This window comes from Harmonia axyridis, chromosome 1 (assembly GCF_914767665.1).
Source record: "Harmonia axyridis chromosome 1, icHarAxyr1.1, whole genome shotgun sequence".
Lineage (NCBI taxonomy): Eukaryota > Metazoa > Arthropoda > Insecta > Coleoptera > Coccinellidae > Harmonia > Harmonia axyridis.
The window spans coordinates 34270375-34290085 of NC_059501.1; the positions used below are offsets into that span (position 1 = coordinate 34270375).

The window sequence follows — 19711 nt, forward strand, 5'->3', positions numbered from 1 at the left end:
TCAAAAGTAAAAATACAGAAAGTACAAATCAAATTGGAGAACTATTTTCTATTGAATCCGAATATATCGATTACAGGGAAAAATTAAAATTGAAGGTAAAATTTCAATTTTTGAAGAAGACAGTGGAGCTGCTGTAAGTATAATGAGTTATTCTATGTTCAAAAATTTCTTTCCTACTTTACAAATTAAAAAAACTGATTTAAAACTAGTCACTTACTGCAAGAAAGTGTTGGATGTTGTGGGCTATTCAAGAGTGGGTTGCATTTATGAAACTGAAACTCACATTTTGAATTTATACATTGTTAATACCGATCGAAAACCTATTTTAGGCCGTGAGTGGATACGTCAATTGAACATTAAATTACAAATTATTAATCAAATTTCCGTTTTGGAAAAATCAATGGGTAAAATTCTTAATATTCAAGCTCGTCTTAAATTGTAAAATAATGCAACACCTGTTTTCATCAGAGCTAGAAAGATTCCATTCGCTTTACAATCCAAAGTGGAAGAAGAATTGTTGAATTTAGAAAAGGAAGGAATTTTAGTAAAAGTCATGCGTTCTGAGTGGGCTACACCCATTGTTCCGGTTGTGAAAGCTAATGGGAAAATTCGCATTTGTGGTGATTTCAAAATAACCTTAAATCCAAACCTCATTATAGATGAGTATCATCTACCTTCCATAGAAAATTTATTTTCCACTATGGCTGGGGGAGATGAGTTCACGAAATTAGATTTACAACAGGCCTATTTACAATTAGAAGTACATCCGGATGATCAAAAATTTTTAACATTAAGTACACCTAAAGGACTTTTTCAATGTACTCGATTAATGTATGCTAGTGCGCCTGCTATTTGGCAACGCCTGATAGAAAATTTGCTGAAAGATATACCCGGTATCTCAGTATTTTTAGATGACGTCAAGATAACACCCCCGGATGATAATACACATTTCGACAGACTGGAAAAAGTTTTATGCAGACTTTCAGATCACAATATAAGAATTAATTACGAAAAATGCGAATTTATGAAAGATAAAATACAATATTGCGACTATGTTAAAGATAGGTCGGGCATACATAAAGCGAAAAAGAAAATGGATGCAATCCAAAACGCAAAAATACCTACTAATAAAACTGAAGTCAGGGCTTTTACAGGTTTAATCAATTATTACGGAAGATTTTTAGAAAATCTTAGTTCAAAATTATACCCTATATACAATTTATTGAAAGAAGGTGTAGATTTCAAATGGAACATTAAACGCCAAAAAGCATTCGATACTGTCAAGAAAGAAATTAGTTCCGATCGAGTATTGGCCCATCTCGATCCTCAGTAACATTAATTTTGGCTACTGATGCCAGTCCCTATGCGGTTGGCGCAGTACTTTCACATGTTTATCCAGATGGTACTGAAAGACCTATTCAATTCGCTTCACAAGTTTTATCGACAGTTCAACAAAAATATTCACAAATTGATAAAGAAGCATATAGCATTATTTCTGGTGTCAAGACAGGGCCCCCGTAACAGCGCGTGCGACGCGTGCACCGCACGCGGGCGCCACTTTAAAAGGGCGCCAAAACCTCTTATAGACCGCATGAAGAACCGATGGACCCGAGGTTGTCGAAAAAGATTCTTTCAAATTTTTTCAACAATTTTTTTCAAACTTCTTTCTTGCAATTTATACAAGTTTCCGAACGTCGCAATCGGTATGAAATAGCCAGATATTGGTTTGAAAAAACGCATACTCGATGCTAATCCTAGAGCATTTTTTGCGCCATGTGCTGCACACAGCTTAAATTAAACTGAAAATGATGCTGCTAAGGTTTCAAATGAAACAGTGGAATCTTTCGATATTGTACAAGAACTTTATACAGGGTGGCCACTTTTTCAATGGGATTGTATTGGTAACTTTTAAACTATAAGAGTTAGAAGGTCAGTCAAATGGAGAAAAAGTTGCATGCCTGGAAGCATTATCAAGCAGTTCAAACAAATCGAGATAAGCAGGGCCGGTTATTGAGATATCATAAGAAAAGTAAATTCTGTCATTTTGATTTTTCTTTTTTTCCCACTTTATTTCAAATATTATCAAAAAATGTTACAGGATTTTTTTATTCAGGATTATAAATTGTTTTCAATTTGACGTAATCAGATTTCGTATCCAACGTTTCGTGCTCTCTGGGCCACCCTCAACCTCATTTTTTTCAATACGGACCTGTATATTTCATGACACCATTCGAAATAACTTTTAACGCTGAATTCAACGATATATCACACAATGTCATTCAAAGTTGATTTTCAGGTGATTTTGACCCTTATCCAAATTTCTTTGGGTCGGATCTGTATTACATTTAGGTACCTTTAGTTTAATTAACAACATGCAATACATTTCGATGAGAAAATCAACTTACTCATCTTGAACTAAATGGAACATATCAGAATTAAATCAAGAAACAAGTAATAATTATTTACATATTTCAATTCATAATAATTAAACGAATTATCATTCAATGAAAGAAAAATCAAATGATTATTCGAAAGTAAATGAAAATGAAAAAAGTAAGTGTTCGAAATGTCCACCATTTTGTAAAATGCACTTAACGGTTCTGGAACCAATACTTCTTATACATTTGCTTATTTCGTCTTCTTGAATACCTTCCAATACATTCTCAATCTTCTCGCGTGAAATCACTATTGTTGGATTTGTATTTGTTCCGTTGAAACAGATTACAGAATCGAACTTTATTTTGATATAATTACGATATAAGTTTTGCGAGGCTTGGTATTCAAATTTAAAATCATTGTATTCGCGTCTCTTGACTATTTTATTAACAGCAGTTTTTGATAAATTGCATTCACTACAGATCCGACCCAAAGAAAATTGGATAAGGGTCAAAATCACCTGAAAATTGAGAGAGACATCGAATTGAATTTGTCTAAATTTCTTATTAATTACCGAAAAATGCCTCACACCATTACCGAAGTGAGTCCTTCTTATCTTATGTCTGGTAGGGATATTCGAACAAGACTTGATTTAATTTTGCCTTCCAAAAAAAATACGAACTAAATATTTCTAAACATACTGATTTAAGAATTTTCAGAGAGGGGGAAAGAGTCATGGTTAGGGAATACTTAAATTTCGATAAATGGCAGTTTGGTACTGTGAAAAAGAAGTTGGGAAGTTTAATTTATTTGATCGAATTGGATGATTCTCGAGTTTGGAAGCGCAATGTCCATCAAATGCGTTCCATGGGTGAGGACACACCTTTGAAAATAAGCAACACACCATCTAACTCATTTATTGAGCTTCCTACGATATTGCCTTCAGCGAAAAATAATGACAATGATTATGTTGCTGAAAAGCAAAATACTTTGGACGGAAATGATGTACAAAATAAAGAAATTAAACCAGATAGTGTACCACTAAACCCAGAAATTCCAGATGACGCTTGTACCCTAAGGAGATCTACACGATTGCGTAAAGCACCTTCACGATTGCGAATTGAAAATTGTACTTAACTCCTACAGAGGGAGGAATGTTGTATCATGTTATTTTAATTGATCAGATTTCCCGGGTTTTCTAAGGCGCATATTATGTAATTTGTGCGCAAGTAATGTGTTGTCTGGGAGATTTCCGTTTTCATCAACTCCATTCCCGAATGACGATAAGAAGGCATATGTTCACTAGCGATACACATTTATATATTTTGATTAATAAAGAATTAAAGCAGTTCCACCGCTATTTATTCGAATTACCGAATAACGTTACTACGTACACAACAGATACGATGACGATAAAGAAATCATCTTCACCTGAAGAAATAACACCTAAATTTTCAAAATTAGTATTTAGAAGTATTAGGTACTGTGATTTCAAGTATACTGATATTGATACGAAATATGTCCATGGTGCCAATAGGAATATTTGAAAGAATATTGTTCGTTGCTTCTAAGCGAATCGTTTTCTTTGAATTGATTTAAGTGAAAGGTGTTTCAATAGATGTACCATCAAAAATATTATTTTCCCAGTCCAGACATGCTTCGAACACTGATTCAGACGATCTAAATTGCCCTGCATTTGGATTGAAAACATGTACAATTGTTTATGAAACCCTATATAATTGCTATAGACTCCCAGATGAATTAAGAACATTCCACGATCAGGTTCAAATGGAATAGGTACCCCTATTTAAACTTGATGTAGATAATATTCCTCAACTTAAATGCATAAAACTCACAGCTTCCATATTTGTTGCCGTTTATTCTCTTTCAAACAATGTGCAGCAGTTAACACATATCTGTCATTGATAAGGACACCTCCACATCTAAAACTTTGCCTCCCATTCGCTGAAATTAGAATTGATTTGAATAAATTTTACTATTTTTATTGTACAAATATGCAATTAATTATTGAGAGAGCTTCAGAAATTATAGTCTTTCTTCAATAATGTTGTAGCAGAAATGTAGTGAAATTTTATTAGCTACAAAGTCATTTCAAGTAAATTGAAATCTTTTTAGCTGACGGTGGCTTTAACTTACGTAATTCGTATAGAAGCAGAGCCAACCAAGGAAATTCATCCAAATCAACGTCATGTCCTCCGAAGATTTTCTTCCCGAGATCCACTCCACATTCCCTTGTGCTTGGTAATAAATTGGGGTTCGATGAATGTAAAACGTCGTCGGTCTCTAAGAACAAAAACGAAAAAACATCAAAAAAGTTGCCCAATATTACAATTACTATTTATTCAGTTCAAAGAAAATCTACAAAGGATAGAACAGTCATTTCAAAAGTAGCCCACAAATTCAATGTGCAGCAATTATTCCAGAATAATATTTGAATGTAACATTTCTGAAACGTGTAAAGGAGCTGGAAGACATACAGGTTGGCCACTTTTTCAATGGGATTGTAATGGTAACTTTTAAACCATAGGAGTTGGAAGGTCGGTCAAATGGAGAAAAAGTCGCATTCATAGAAGCATTGTCAAGCATTTCAAACAAATCGAGATTATCAGGGCCGGTTATCGAGATATCATAAGAAAAGTAAATTCTGTCTTTTTGATTTTTCTTTTTTTCCCACTTTATTTCAAATATTATCAAATAATGTTACAGGAATTTTTTATTCGACACTAAAATATCCTCAATTTTACGTAATCAGATTTCGTATCCAACGTTTCGTACTCTCTAGACCACCCTCAACCTCATTTTTTTCAATATGGAACTGCATATTTCACGACACTTTTCAAAATGACTTTAAACGCTAAATTCAACGATATATCATACAATGTCATTCAAACTTGATATTCAGGTGATTTTGACCCTTATCCAAATTTCTTCGGGTCGGATCTGTATTACATTTAGGTAGGTACCTTCAGTTTAATTAACAACATGCAATACATTTCGATGAGAAAATCAACTTACTCATCTTGAACTAAATGGAAACTATCAGAATCAAATCAAGAAACAAGTGATAATTATTTACATATTTCAATTCATAATAATTAAACGAATTATCATTTAATGAGAGAAAAATCGAATGATTATTCGAAAGTAAATGAAAATGAATGAAGTAAATGTTCGAAATGTCCACCATTTTGTAAAATGCACTTGAAGGGTTCTGGAACCCATACTTCTTATACATTTGCTTATTTCGTCTTCTTGAATACCTTTCAATACATTCTCAATCTTCTCGCGAGAAATCACTATTGTTAGATTTGTCATTTGTTCCGTTGAAACAAATTACAGAATCGAACTTTATTTTGATGTCATTACGATATAAGTTTTGCAAGGCTTGGTATTCAAATTTAAAATCATTGTATTCGCGTCTCTTGACTATTTTATTAACAGCAGTTTTTGATAATTTGCATTCATTACAGATCCGTCCCGAAGAAAATTGGATAAGGGTCAAAATCACCTGAAAATCAACTTTGAATGACATTGTATGTTAGGTATATCGTTGAATTCAGCGTTGAAAGTTATTTCGAAAAGTGTCATAAAATATACGCGTCCGTATTGTAAGAAATGAGGTTGAGGGTGGCCCAGAGAGCACGAAACGTTGGATACGAAATCTGATTACGTCAAATTGAGAACAATTTACTGTCGAATAAAAAATTCCTGTAACATTTTTTGATAATATTTGAAATAAAGTGGGAAAAAAAGAAAAATCAAGATGACAGAATTTACTTTTCTTATGATATCCCAATAACCGGCCCTGATAATCTCGATGTGTTTGAACTGCTTGATAATGCATCTATGCATGCAACTTTTTCTTCATTTGACCGACCTTCTAACTCTTATGGTTTTAAAGTTACCAATACAATCCCATTGAAAAAGTGGCCACCCTGTATATGAGATGTTCTTTAGACATGAAGAGACTGCGACACCCATCAGAAAGTTTCCGACCCACACTGTGATAGAAGGAATCACGACTAACTAACAAAATTAATTGTTCAAGATTAAATTTTTATACAGAATAAGATTTTTCCTTCCATCTGATGTAATTCAAAGTACAGGGCTGAAGGACTCCGGTCGATGACCTTTGACTGTGGTCAATAAAGTGCAGTTATTATTATTATTTGGCATATAAATACTGTTTACCTGTTTTCGCTATTTCCGTTCGACAACAAACTTTTGGTATCTTTCCTTGAGACCCACAAATAGATAGAATGAGGAAGTTCGTATTTATTATTGAAATTGGTCTTTCCTTCCTTAATGCTGAGAGGGAAGCGCAATCGTCCATTAGAACACATTTTCCTTTATGTTGATCCGGAGTCACACAGGTTTCGTCATTATCTGTGAAGAAGTACATAAAAAGTTTTTTATGTTCGATTTTGTAACTTTCAAAGTTTAATTTGACATTTGAATTTTATGTTCTTTCGCGGGATATCGGAGCTCGAATGCATTTCATGATTCCCGCTGTAGATAACATGCATGATTAAATATGTGTAATTGAAAATAAACATCGATTTGGTGATTGCGAGAGAGTATTGAAAATTTCAATTTTTCATTCAGGAATTTGAAATTTTCTCTCCTAATAATTCAAAATGTCGAATCTTAACTTAATATAATATCTTTAATAGGGGATTTTAATTAGTTAGCACCCTACATGAACCTCATCAAAAACCAGGGTGGTTTTATTCTTGGTCATAATTGTTTTCGTATTGGCCAAAATTGTTTTCTTATTGGCGATAATTGTTTTACTCCTTCGCACTGTGAGAAATTTTCTTGAATTTATCCTGACTTCAGAAAGGTTGCTTGAATAAACTAGATAAATACCTACCTATATGAATTTATTGATTATATAGCTTGTTTCTACGTATGTATGAACCTAAATGTGAAAGAATGAAAGAAAAGATTTTTTTTTCAATTATAATATATAATGTTTATTTACTATAAACATTATTTATAGATTGCCTGTGAATATAAGGTAATTTTCAAGAATTTAGATGAACTAATAGAACATAGATATGGATAGGTAATAGGTTAAATTATTGTTGTAATTCATGAATTAGAAATTATAGTTTCTTATATATAGAAAGTTGAAGAAGCGATAATCTTTCTCTGTGTAATTGTTGATGATTGCAGATTTGTTTGGTAATTAAATTTTCACCATACAGGGTTCGCGAATGTTCATTTATTTTTGTGAATTACATTCCTTTGAGAATTTCAGGATATTAATGATCAGTCGCCTAAATTACCTGGCACCCTCACAATTCATTTGAAAAAGGGAAAGAAAACTACCTACATCATATCATAGTATAAGGAAATTCCTTATACTATGATCATATGATGTAGCTTATGATGTAGGCTAGTTGGCGACCCTTTCATTTTTAGTTTATGTCATTTTACCCGTTACAAATTATTCCTAACTATTTGGGAATATTTAATTTGTTCCTCAAACGGTGTCTTCATTATCTTCTTCTAATACACAGTAAAAATAAAAATCTCGAACTGAAGAAGAATATCTCTAATCAAAACAATCGTATTCTCCTATATTCATAAAGAAATATTTTCATGAAATGAGAAATTTGTTCTCTCAATTCCAAAATCAGCGAAATTCTTAATAGGATTTAATATATCCTTCGATTGAGGGTGCCCATAATCTCCCCTAAAATTTCATGAATACGTTCATGGAAAATTCTCTGACTTCTTTACCCAAATACACCAGATATAATTATTTGAAATGAATTAAATCTTCACTTGAAGAATATAAAAATTTCAAGTAGATCTTTCTACATAATTGAAAAGATGTAACAAAGTACTCCGAGCAGAAATTTAATAATTTCAAGTGAAATTGATCGAAGATCTTATTTGAAGAAAAGTGTAATCTTAATTCAAGACTAGCAATGCTCTTGTTTCAAAACTTCTTTTCAGTTATAAAGTTTTTGATTCACTTCAATTGAAGAATATCATTTCTTCCATTGAAGACGTCCATGATTCCTCTTGAGATACATCAGTAGTTCCACAAGAAATCATATACTTCAACTCAACAAGTTAGATTATCTTCTTTGAAAAATATGGATTACTCAGCTCAAGAAATGTTCTGTAATTTGATTCAGAACTTCGATTACTTCTATTTAGGTTAATTATTATAATTTTTTTGATAGGATCTTTATAATATTTCTACTGAAGATAAACATATGAATATTATTGTGTGGATTCATGCAGCCCAAAATAACGAGTATCGATTAAGAAATATCAATAACAAATAGCAAATAAACGTCTAACTTCTTATTTTTCAATGATTGTGTTCATGCAATCAAATAACAATTATAATAGTTATTTGATTGCAACAATCATTGAAAAATAAGAAGTTAGACGATTATTTGCTATTTCTTAATAGATACTCGTTATTTTGGGCTGCATGAATCCACACAATAATATTCATATGTTTATCTTCAGTAGAAATATTATAAAGATCCTATCAAAAAAATTATAATAATTAACCTAAATAGAAGTTATTTTGGGCTGCGTGAATCCACACTTAACTGTTATCATTTAGAGGTATCATACGTCCAATTATTAAGAACTCTCAATGAGACAAATAAGTCATCAGAAATAACTTCTCGAGACAAGAATCTTTTGTTCTGTGGATCAGACTCATTTCCCTACGAATATTCGGTCTGCTGAAATCACAATATATAAATTTTATTGAGATACCTATGTCTCATAGTCATAATGTCCATCATTTGAAAATCTTTTACCAATTATTGAATTGGTTCTTAAATAACAAGATCAAACCCTGATATGATCTCCGATCCTATTGATTTCTGGAGCTGTTGCTCTGGTATGAACAAAATTGGATGGTAAATTAAGAGTTAGAAAATTTGTAAATAATTTATTATCTGAAGAAAATACAAAGTGAAATATATCAAGTTCTTTCTAAAAAGTATCTTGTCTAAATATCTAGCTCGAAAAAATTATATCTGAACATACAGAGATCCTCAAGAAATTGGCCACTTTGCCAAAAACAGACCTAAACTACGGTCACTTTCAGTCCTTCTTGAATTGAACGTTCTATTCCAGTGGTAGACTATTTCCTCCCACGGTTCGGTCCTTGTTCTGAGGAATTTATGTGATTCAATTTCTTCTTCGGCTGAAAATGGAATCAATTTTTATGGAAGTTACAATTACCTTATGTTTATACTCACTGAATGTCGTTACTTTTGCTGGAATATAACTTCTAGACTCTAACTTCCTTTTCCGAGTACTAAGTCCACTTTTATGAATGAGATTCCTGGCCTTGTCCACCAATTTGCCCCTCGCAACAATGGAACGTCTGTTGAAAGAATCGTTTTTTCTGATAGAAGGTATATAAGGTTTACTCCAATGATGTCAATAATAAAATATTCTCTTCATGAGAATGAATTTCAAAAATATGTTCTCCTGTTGATAGAACGGTTTGTTGAAACAAGAGAATGATATTCTTGACTTGAGTAAATTCATTTTTACATAAACTCGGCAAAAATTCTGAAATTCATAGTACATTACTATTTGATTATAATGTTAAATCATGCAATAGATATCTAGGTACTGATGTCATGAAAATATTTAGTTGAACTTTATGCGCGCCACGTAGAGCGTAGACTATGTCTACCTAGTTAGTTATATATATAGGAATCTGGTTGGTACGAAGTTGTAAGGGAAGCCAAACCTTATTCTGTCTAATCTAAATAAGCATAAGCAACTCATACTACAAGTTGAGTCAGTCAAGGATGAAATTTAGGAATCTTTCGACAAGCATCGCAATATGTTAAAATATATACCGTAAAAGTTGCATTGGGTAATCACTTACCTTGAAAGATAGGAATCAGTTGGGCAAGTTTCCACTCTCGAAGAAGCTCTTCCATGTTTTTATTGGGTTCGAAATTTGGAGAAATCAGAATATTCTCAATGTCCACCTTTTACACCAAACACTTAAACTATCGTATTAGGGAATTAATTGCTGGTTAATTCTCAAAACACTATTGAATGCAATGCACTAATACCTAAAATTGTTAACTTCCTACCGTGTAAGGTGTTTGAGCACTAGAAAAGAAATAAATATAACGGTATAATACCGAAACGGAAGCGTCCCTAATTTCCACTCTTGCAAATGGAGCCAGTCGGGGATTCACGCGGCAGATTCTAATGAACGCTGACAATGTTGTCAGTTTGATTCTTCTTCTTCTTGAGTTGGTGGACTCAAATAATGGATATTTAACACAACACCAATAACACAATACAAATTATTAGGTAGGCATTCTTGATAATAGATCCATATGTTGTGGAAAGATATAATAATAATAATGAACGTCTTAATAAATTATTGAAAAAGTGCAGATTACTCTTGAAAGTCGTAAATTTTGGATGAAGCCATTCTATTTAACCTGGTCAGGCAGATCCAAGTACCTATACATATCAAAGGACACGCTCAGAAAACTGTACAAATAATTATTCAAGTTGAATGAAAAATGAATTCCACTCAGTTAGAATTCTTCAGTCTGTCAGTGTTCGATTTCACCATTTCAAGAAATCGAGATCTTCCAAAAAACTCACGTTATATTTGAGAAGAGACTTGCTGTTTTAAAGCAACAAAATGAATGTCCATTTAGAGAGATTGTAGTTGATTCAGAACAAACATAAATTTTTCTCGACTGGAAAGCGATATATTCTCATTTCAAGAGTTTCAATTTTCTTGTTCCGAACGAGTTGAGATCTTTGGAATAATATAAAGCATAAGGTTGAAACAAGATATGTATTCTCAGATCAAATTGGTCATATTCTCAATAGGAAATATTTCGTGTTTCACTTTGGAAATGTGGCTTGTTTCGAAAAGAATATCTCTAATCTTGTTTTAAAGTATTTTGCTTTCAATAGAATTATTCGAGTATTTGGCGATTAAGCAATGCCGTTTCTCGCTATAAGAGGTTGGGTCTCTCCAATGAAATTTGAGGCTATTGGTTTGAAAAAAGAAAGTCTTCACCAGAAATAATATTTTCAAAGAGGTGCGCTGTCTTCTTTTAAAAATATACTTTTTACTGTGTAGCTATAAACACGCTTGCGGAAGAAGATAGAGATGTGTGAATTTCTGAACAAATTTGCATAAACATCTAATAGGCCTAATAGGTGAATTACTATGTATAATATCTCATTGTACCTATACATGAAATATTTGTTTCTACAAAATATGTCTGAAAGGTCAAAAAAAGGATTCGTATACTGTATTCGATAAGGCATACGCTTCTTCGACTTAAAATAATTATAGAAGTCTACTGAGTAAATAAATGATGGCCAAATAAAAAAAAAACAACAAATCAGATTAAACGCCACGGTACATGGACGCTTTGCGACTTCAAATTTCATTACGATACTAGTTTTCCACAAACCACATATTCACGATGATACAAGGTCATAGATCTGTAGAATTGAAAAAGGATCGGTAAAAAATTTTCTAAGAAATATTATATCCAATTATCTTGAAGAAGAATTATAATAATTGGGCGTAACGAATAAATCAAAGATTCAATGTGTGTGAGAATTCGAATAAATAAAATTATTACAGAATTCTCAAGGAACATGTTCAATTCTGCTCAGTATTTTGTCATTTCGATGGAAGAAACAAAAAAACGAGATAATAGTAAATTGCATCTTGAATGATATAAGTATAATAGTGTATAGGACAAGAGGATTTCGTTGGCTTCGGTCTTTTATGAGAAAATACAATTCGGCAAAAAGAATATGAAGAGAGATCCTCAAAAAAAATAGAATAAATTCATTGTAAGGTGGATATATACAGGATGTTCCAACATAAACCAAACCAACATATCGGCTATTGCTCATCCGAAAGAAGTGTCACATCTCAATTATATTGAATTTCTTAATCCTGCTATTCCTGCTGTGAAGTAATTCAAAAATAGCCCTAATACACTTTTTTCTCTTTACTACTCACCGAAATGGAACAACGGCTTAAATAAGTTTTGATTGATTCTATTTGAAAACGAATGAACAATAATATAATTGCATTTTATTTTATTTTTCTACTTCAATTGGATTTTTTGACTGATTGCAAACGTTCCTATTCATTTAAAAAGTATTTAAAAAATGTATGCTTTACGCAATTGCGTAACGGAAGCATGCGTCTGCCATACTGTGCGCACCATTCCGGTGGCACCAGAATATACAATATGCTCCTTCTTGTTATTCTTTATTCTAAGATGCATGAAGACATCTCAAAACTGAATAAAGTAAGGAACAAAATTCATTACTGCGTTATTGAATGTTTTCAAGAAATTGCTCGGGTGGATAAAATTTAGTTTTCAATCAACCACCGTATGAAATAAAATTTTACTTATGCCGTCATATAGTTTTGAAGAATAACATCATAATGTTTTAAATGGCTACCGCAATTTTTGTTTTTTTTGTTTTGATGATTCATTACACTGTGCAACTTTCTAATTGATGGTGTTGAAAGATTGGTACCGAAGATTTTTTTGAGAAATAAAAATTCATTGTAGCAGTTAAAATTGAAACTTTGAAGGAAAAAACATTATTCAACCCATAAAAACGAACGAAATATAGTGCAAATGTTCAAATCGTGCTTTGTCAACCATTGGGCACTGACCGATTCGAGTATAAATACTTTATATTCGCTCAAGGACTACAGCGCGAACTCTTTGTCGTATTTTTGAATTATTTGGCCTATTGAAGTAAATCTTTGATTTAAAATGTACGCACCAAAACAAGACTAAGGTGGACAATTCTGGGGAAAGCGGTGGCAACTCATTAGATCCTCGACGCAGGCGCGGATCCAGGGGGGGGAACTGGGGAAACGTTCCCCCCCCCCCAAATGGCCCGGGGACCTCTTAAATTTTGCCGGCTCTCCTAGAATTTGACATACTAAGGCTCAAATAATTACAAGATCAGCAAAAATTTTACCTTCAATACATTTTGTGGAAACCCATATTAATGAACGGCAAAAAAATGACAACCCAAAATGGCGTAAGTGTCTGGCTTCCACATTTTCAGTATTTTGAGAATCTAAAAGTTCCCCCCCCCCCCAAAAGTGGGGACTGGATCCGCGCCTGCCTCGACGTCCTAGCCATCTTACATTAACAATTTTTTTATACCATCAATTAAGTGAATTGTGATGTCTAATAAATCAGAGAAAAAAAATTGGGGTAGTCATCAGAAAAAATTATGACGTTGCACTGTGAAAACAAATGACGTCATAAGAAAAATTTGTATGCAATAAAGTGGTTAATTAAAAGCTAAAATTATCCTCTTCGAGGGTTTTGCTTGAAAACACTCAATAACAGGCTAATTAATTTTGTTCCTCACTTCATTTACATACTGTAATAAGCTGCTGCCCAGGATTGACAGATGTGTGAATGTTTGGCTGAAAACAAAATTCAGATAGTAAAGATGAATTATTATGTACATTTCCAGAAATAAGACAAGCAGCTATAATGTTACCATATAGAATTTCTTGTCGAAAATTCCGAAAAGAGTATAAAGGTGTTTACAAACATTTTCAAGCTGTTTACAGAGAATGAGCTTTTGCCATATTTCAGCACTATAGAAAGCACATTTAGCACTAAATATAAAGCATCGGCTGTGTGCACTTTCTACATAAATAATGGAATTGATATAGATAATTATTTTAAATTACTTGTGTTTCTTAAAAAGGCATAAACTTCCGCTGGTTGTTCAAACTTTACAGTTAATTTTTTTAATAATAAAAATCAATAATGAAAACTAAAATTTGTACAGCATTGTTATATGTCCTAACTGTTAAGGTTTGCCAAGTGAGTTCTTTCCCTTTACTTGTATCTTAGTATTTATTGTTATAGTCGTAGTTAATGTATAGTATTCAACTTGCGGTAATGATCATAACTCACTTGATAAATTACAGCCTCATCATTTTTATTTTTTTTTAACAGGTAAAGTGTAGGAATAGCTTTAGCTAAACTTTCGTCTGATAAAGACGATTATTATTAAAGATGGTTATTATCTGCGTGAGTTATGATCTATATTTCCACTCCTTGAATAATATTCTATAATTTTTTTTTATTTTCTGCTAGAATTATTCATGGTTCCGATGCAGCGATCAACACAAAAATTTCGAGAATCAATCTGTTTTTAATAGTTTTGACCTATGTGTAATTTTCGAATTTTGAGCAAGGAATGGTCTCAAACGATAAATGATGAGTTGATTGAGTTTGTTAATGAGAAAAATCAAAGGGTTTCGTGATTATGGCCGTTCGAAATTTAGCTTTCCTGATTATTTAAAACTGTAGATTTCATCGAGATGAAATGTTGCATTCAGATGGGAAATAACAAAATCAAGCTTTTGAAAATCTAACGTTGATTGCGTCTTCTGAACTAAAATTAATTCAAGCAGAATGTCATAAAAACAATATTATCCATATTAATAAGAACAGATTCCAAAATTTCGGATTTCTGCTTTTTTGTTCTAGATATCGTGTTTACTAACGGCCTTGTGACAAAATTGGCAAGATCTATCTTAGCATAATGATACAATCAATTCGAATAATTAGGTTGTGAATATTTCACTTACCGGCTAGAACCATGTGATAACAAACAATCTGAAAAAGTAAACACAAATGAAACCAAAACATGTTCATTTTAAAATATAACTGCCACTAAAAAACTTTTTCTTCGACCAGTAGATTCATTTGAGTCAGTAATCAGTATGCATGATTCCAATATTCCCAGAGCATCTCGACTTCTCGTCTGCCTTGAGATCATAATAATTGTTTCGATAGAAAACTTCGTGCATAACTGTTCCTGAAACTTAAAATGACATTATGTCGTTAAAAATAAACATGATCTTGAAACTGAGTGGGGAAAGTTTCATGAAAGATAAGAAAAAGCTGTTATCATTCTCCAGCGTAATATTAAATGATATTCAATTTGACCCGCCAATTGGCGAAGTTGTTTTCTGGTATAATCTTAAAAATGCTATCGAAATTAGGGCTTATATCGAATTCTTATTGCCTTTACCTGCAGCTCCTCTTGCATGCTCATTTCAAAATCATTCGCATTTAAGACCTCAAAACGAGCACAAAATAATACGACATACCTATTGTTAGCTGTTATCAACAATCATTTGTGTTGAGGGCAACTTCATTGAAAAAAAATTAAGTTAAAATGCATAATATGTACTTTATTATAATTATTATACAATTATCCCAAAATTAACTATTTTTTGTGTTGAGTACTTCATTGGTAAATTATACTTCAGTAATAGAACTGAAACATTATAAGTACTATATACAGGGTGCTTCCAAATTAGACGTGAACCTTGGAGGACGTGTTAGTATGACTCATTTACTGTCATTAGAACCATATTTATTGAAATCCGAAAATCAACATTTTCCGAGATATTTGAGTTCTTGTGATTTTTAAAAGACTTCCCACCTTACTTCAATTTTCGTCAATTATTTCTACGTTGACCAAGTTTAATTATAATTTTGGGTTGTTTTCATCAGAAAAGCATATGATATGTATGAAAAAAGGAAAATATTCTGTATTAGACATTGCAAAATTATTAGTATGATTCGAATGTTGCCATACTATCTATATTTCACCAAAAAAAAATTGAAATTTAAACAGTTCCTTCTGGGTATTGCAGTTTCTTTGTCGGTTAGTATAATTATTATTCCCAAACCAGGCAAACCTGAAGGCGAAGTAATATCCTATAGGCCCATAAGCTTTTTACCAACTTTGAGAAAACTGTTGGAAGAGTTTATATTTGAAATATTAAAGAAGGACATGGACCTAAACAGGCTACTACCCGAACATCAACTAAGTTTTAAGGATAACCACTCAGCAATACAACAAATACATCGTGTAGTGAACACTATACCAACAAGCTTATAAAACAACATATATTGTACTGCTGTATTCTTGGATTCATCTCAAGCTTCCGACAAAGTTTGGCATAGATATTCCAAATTAGAGCTTGTCATCTGTGATGTGATCTGCTAATTTCGAATGCAAATCTACAGGGTGATATTAATAATAATAAATAAATAAATAATTTATTGAATCTCTTAGGACATAGCAAATTATGTATGAGATAAGTCAATTAAATACAATATGATTTGACATATACTGGCACTAATAAATGAAAAGGTTGATATATAAAAGTACAATATACAGATAATATAAATACAAAAACAAAAAAAAAAGAAATTGAACATCAGGACAGTTTGTCATTCAGAAATTCAGCAACACTATAAAAACATTTTTTCAAAAGCATTGACTTAACAGTTTTCTTGTATCTTTGAGAGTCCAGGCGTTTAACATTTTTGGGAAGGTGATTAAAAAACTTAATGCCCTGGTACAGTGGAGAATTTTCGAAGTTGGTAGTTCTATGCCTGGGGAAGCACAATATATCATCATTCCTGGTGCCATAACTATGGTGATCCGAAAATTTTGACATCAGGGAAATGTTATCCCTAATGTATGTAGGCTTGGTTAATCGATCGTCTAGAGGTATGATTCGATTACCTGGCCTTTCGTCTTAGACTTCAGTGGCTTTGTTGGATTTGTAATAATGAAACTCTTTTGAATTATTTATGTACATCTATTTACAAAGCCACAATTATACAGTAAAAACTCAGTATTGAGAAGATCCCAATAACGTCCTAATAACAAGTTTCTCACTACTATACGGTATACGGTACTGAATTTCGTCTTTAACTCTCGTTTAATTGATTATTCGAAACGTCTTCGTCGTACTTTAAGCTTTCGGTCGTCTCGTCTTTAACTTGTTCGCGACTCGTCTTAATCTAGTCCACGAACCGTCTTTTCGTCTTACGTCTTAAGTTGACCGACCGAACTTGTCTCGTCTTTGATTTGAGTTAAACTGTATCGTCTGTACCCGTCTTCGGTTTAATCTGAACTGTGTTCTGTGTCGATTGGAACCACCCTGTCTCGAATATCCCTTTCTTTTCGTTTTGGCCACACCCTTAGGGGAAAGTACCTACCATCTCCTAGTCCAATGAAATCTTTTGCCGTACCGCCCCCAAAGATCTTCGTGGATTCCTGGAAACCGAATATTCTAGAAGGACTAGAACCTTTCAGAAAAAAGATGAAACACATCTGGCATGACCGTATTGTCTTCGAACCTTATCAACCCCCCAATAAATCTCTTAAGTTTTACCACCGACCTGACACATTTTTTCGACACCCCAAAGAATAACACATCATTTGTGCATTATATACAATAACCATTCGTTCCCTGTAAATTCATTGAATTTGTCATGCCCTTGGCACTTGAAGAGACTAATAGGTCTTCAAACATCCGGTTGACCATCTCAATTATTTACAGGAAACAATAAACCGGATCCTACATGTATATCAGACAAGTCGAGATAAATATACAAGGGAGAGGCAAAATTCCATGTTTTAAGAAGGCGGGCCTGCGTGACTCATGCGGACCCAGACCGAGCATCATGCGAAGAATGCGCTTTTGCGCAATGAAAATGCGGCCGGCATCTGTCGAATTTCCCCACAAAATAATGTTATAACTGATGTTACTGTATACCAGGCTGTAATAAACATTGAATAAGGAAGTCAAAGGAAGAGAATTTTTCACTCTATTTATAGCAAAGTATGATTTGCTCTACTTTTTGCTGAGGTTATCTACGTGATCGCTCCATCTGAGTCCGCCATTGACATAGACTTCCAAAAATTTAGTGACGGACTTTGAGGTTAATGTTTCATGATCATATTTTATGGTCAAAGAATGATTCGAGCGATAACTGCATTTGAAAAATAAGCATTCCGTCTTGGATATATTCACCATCAGATTATTCGAATGACACCAGGAACAAAAGTCATGCATGATCAGGCCGCAATTAACAGTATGCTCCTCAACGCTCCGTGCCGTAACCACCATCGACGTGTCATCAGCAAACAAAACTAAAAAGGATGCCCCAACGTATTTAGGTAAGTCATTAATAAAAAGTGAGAAAATGAGAGGTCCCAACACGGAGCCCTGAGGAACCCCAATATCAACAGGAAATCTCTCCGAGGATGAGCCCTCAACTCTCACATAAAATTTCTTCTCGAGAGATAACACATTATCCAGTCTAAAAAGACACCCCGGAAGACCAAATCATACAACTTGGTCTGAACAAAACCAAGCCCAAGACTCTCGAAAGCACGCGCGAGGTCAAAAAATAATCCCGCTACAAACAATCCCTCGTCTAAACGTTCATAGACACACTGGACAAATTACTGCCGTCTGAGTAGAGCGTCCTACTCTGAAACCGTGTTGATTTTTACAGATAATATCAAATTCATTTAAATAATTCATGATTTTGTTATGAACAAGCCTCTCAATGATCTTAGAAAACACGCTCAGTACTGAAATCGGTCTAAAATTTGTTATATCATCAATAGCCTTCTTTTTGTGAATTGGCGTTACAGCTGCGATATCTAACCTCGTCAGGAACCTACCGGAAGCAACTGACAAATTCACGATATGTGCAAGTGGTCTTGCGATACCTGAACTCATAGCTTTTACTACTCTCGTAGACAAGTGATCCAGTCCAGTGCTACTTTTATTCTTTAAGTTCATAATTGTCGAAATTACTTCCTCCTCGCTAACTGGATAGAAAAAAAAGTTCCGTTTGACACCATCCTAGATGTGCAAGACAATGACCGAACAGGTCCAAAATATTCATCGAGCGTAGAAACTACCACTGACGAAAAATAAGTTCCAAAAGCATTTGCGACTTCTTGCGGTTCCGATAGGGTAACGTCATTGACACTCAAATTATTTTTTTTTAAATCAAATTTAAACTAAATTCCAAACCGTTTTGTTTTTATTACTAGAACCTTCAATGAGATTGGTATTATATCTATACTTGGCTTGTCTTAGTAATGCATTATAATCGGACTTAGCTCTCTTGTAGGTGTTCGCAGCTTCTTGAGTGTGCATGTTCTGTCTGACCCAATGCAAGTACTTTAAGTTAACACTGGCTCGACGAATTTCTGGTGTGATCCAACAGTAAAGATTTCTTGACGCACGTCTGATTGATCTTATGGGACAATATTTATCCACAAGCCAAATCACAATATTTGAGAAAGAATCAAAGCAAACATCCAACTCGTTCATTAGATAGATTTCGTCAAAGTTTCCGGAACCACTATTAAACTGTAGATTTAACAATTTACTCGTCGAAAAATCTCTTATTCTACGACA

General features: G+C 33.3%; 1 protein-coding gene and 1 long non-coding RNA gene across 5 annotated transcripts in view; both read right to left on the bottom strand.

Moving 5' to 3' along the window:
- Window positions 1-19711, bottom strand: part of LOC123671484 (CLIP domain-containing serine protease 2-like) — a 44083-nt gene that overhangs the window by 9267 nt on the left and 15105 nt on the right. Inside the window, exons 1-4 of one of the 3 annotated variants that reach the window (XM_045605358.1) lie at window positions 15050-15274; window positions 6589-6783; window positions 4534-4680; window positions 4233-4341 (exon numbers count right to left, since the gene is read on the bottom strand). In XM_045605358.1, the coding sequence (XP_045461314.1) occupies window positions 4233-4341; window positions 4534-4680; window positions 6589-6783; window positions 15050-15116 (518 nt within the window). In that variant the 5' untranslated portion in view covers window positions 15117-15274. Of the gene's footprint in view, window positions 1-4232; window positions 4342-4533; window positions 4681-6588; window positions 6784-15049; window positions 15278-19711 lie in introns of those variants that run through there. The other 2 variants (XM_045605361.1, XM_045605359.1) reach the window with 2 other exon arrangements.
- On the bottom strand, window positions 9316-11251 carry LOC123671489. 2 transcript variants are annotated; one of them, XR_006746116.1, is made up of 3 exons: window positions 10286-11251; window positions 9642-9769; window positions 9316-9586 (listed from the first exon to the last, which is right to left on the bottom strand). It is a non-coding gene; the product is annotated as an uncharacterized LOC123671489 (long non-coding RNA). The 2 variants fall into 2 exon arrangements; XR_006746115.1 differs by lacking the exon at window positions 10286-11251 and having other exon boundaries at window positions 9642-10279.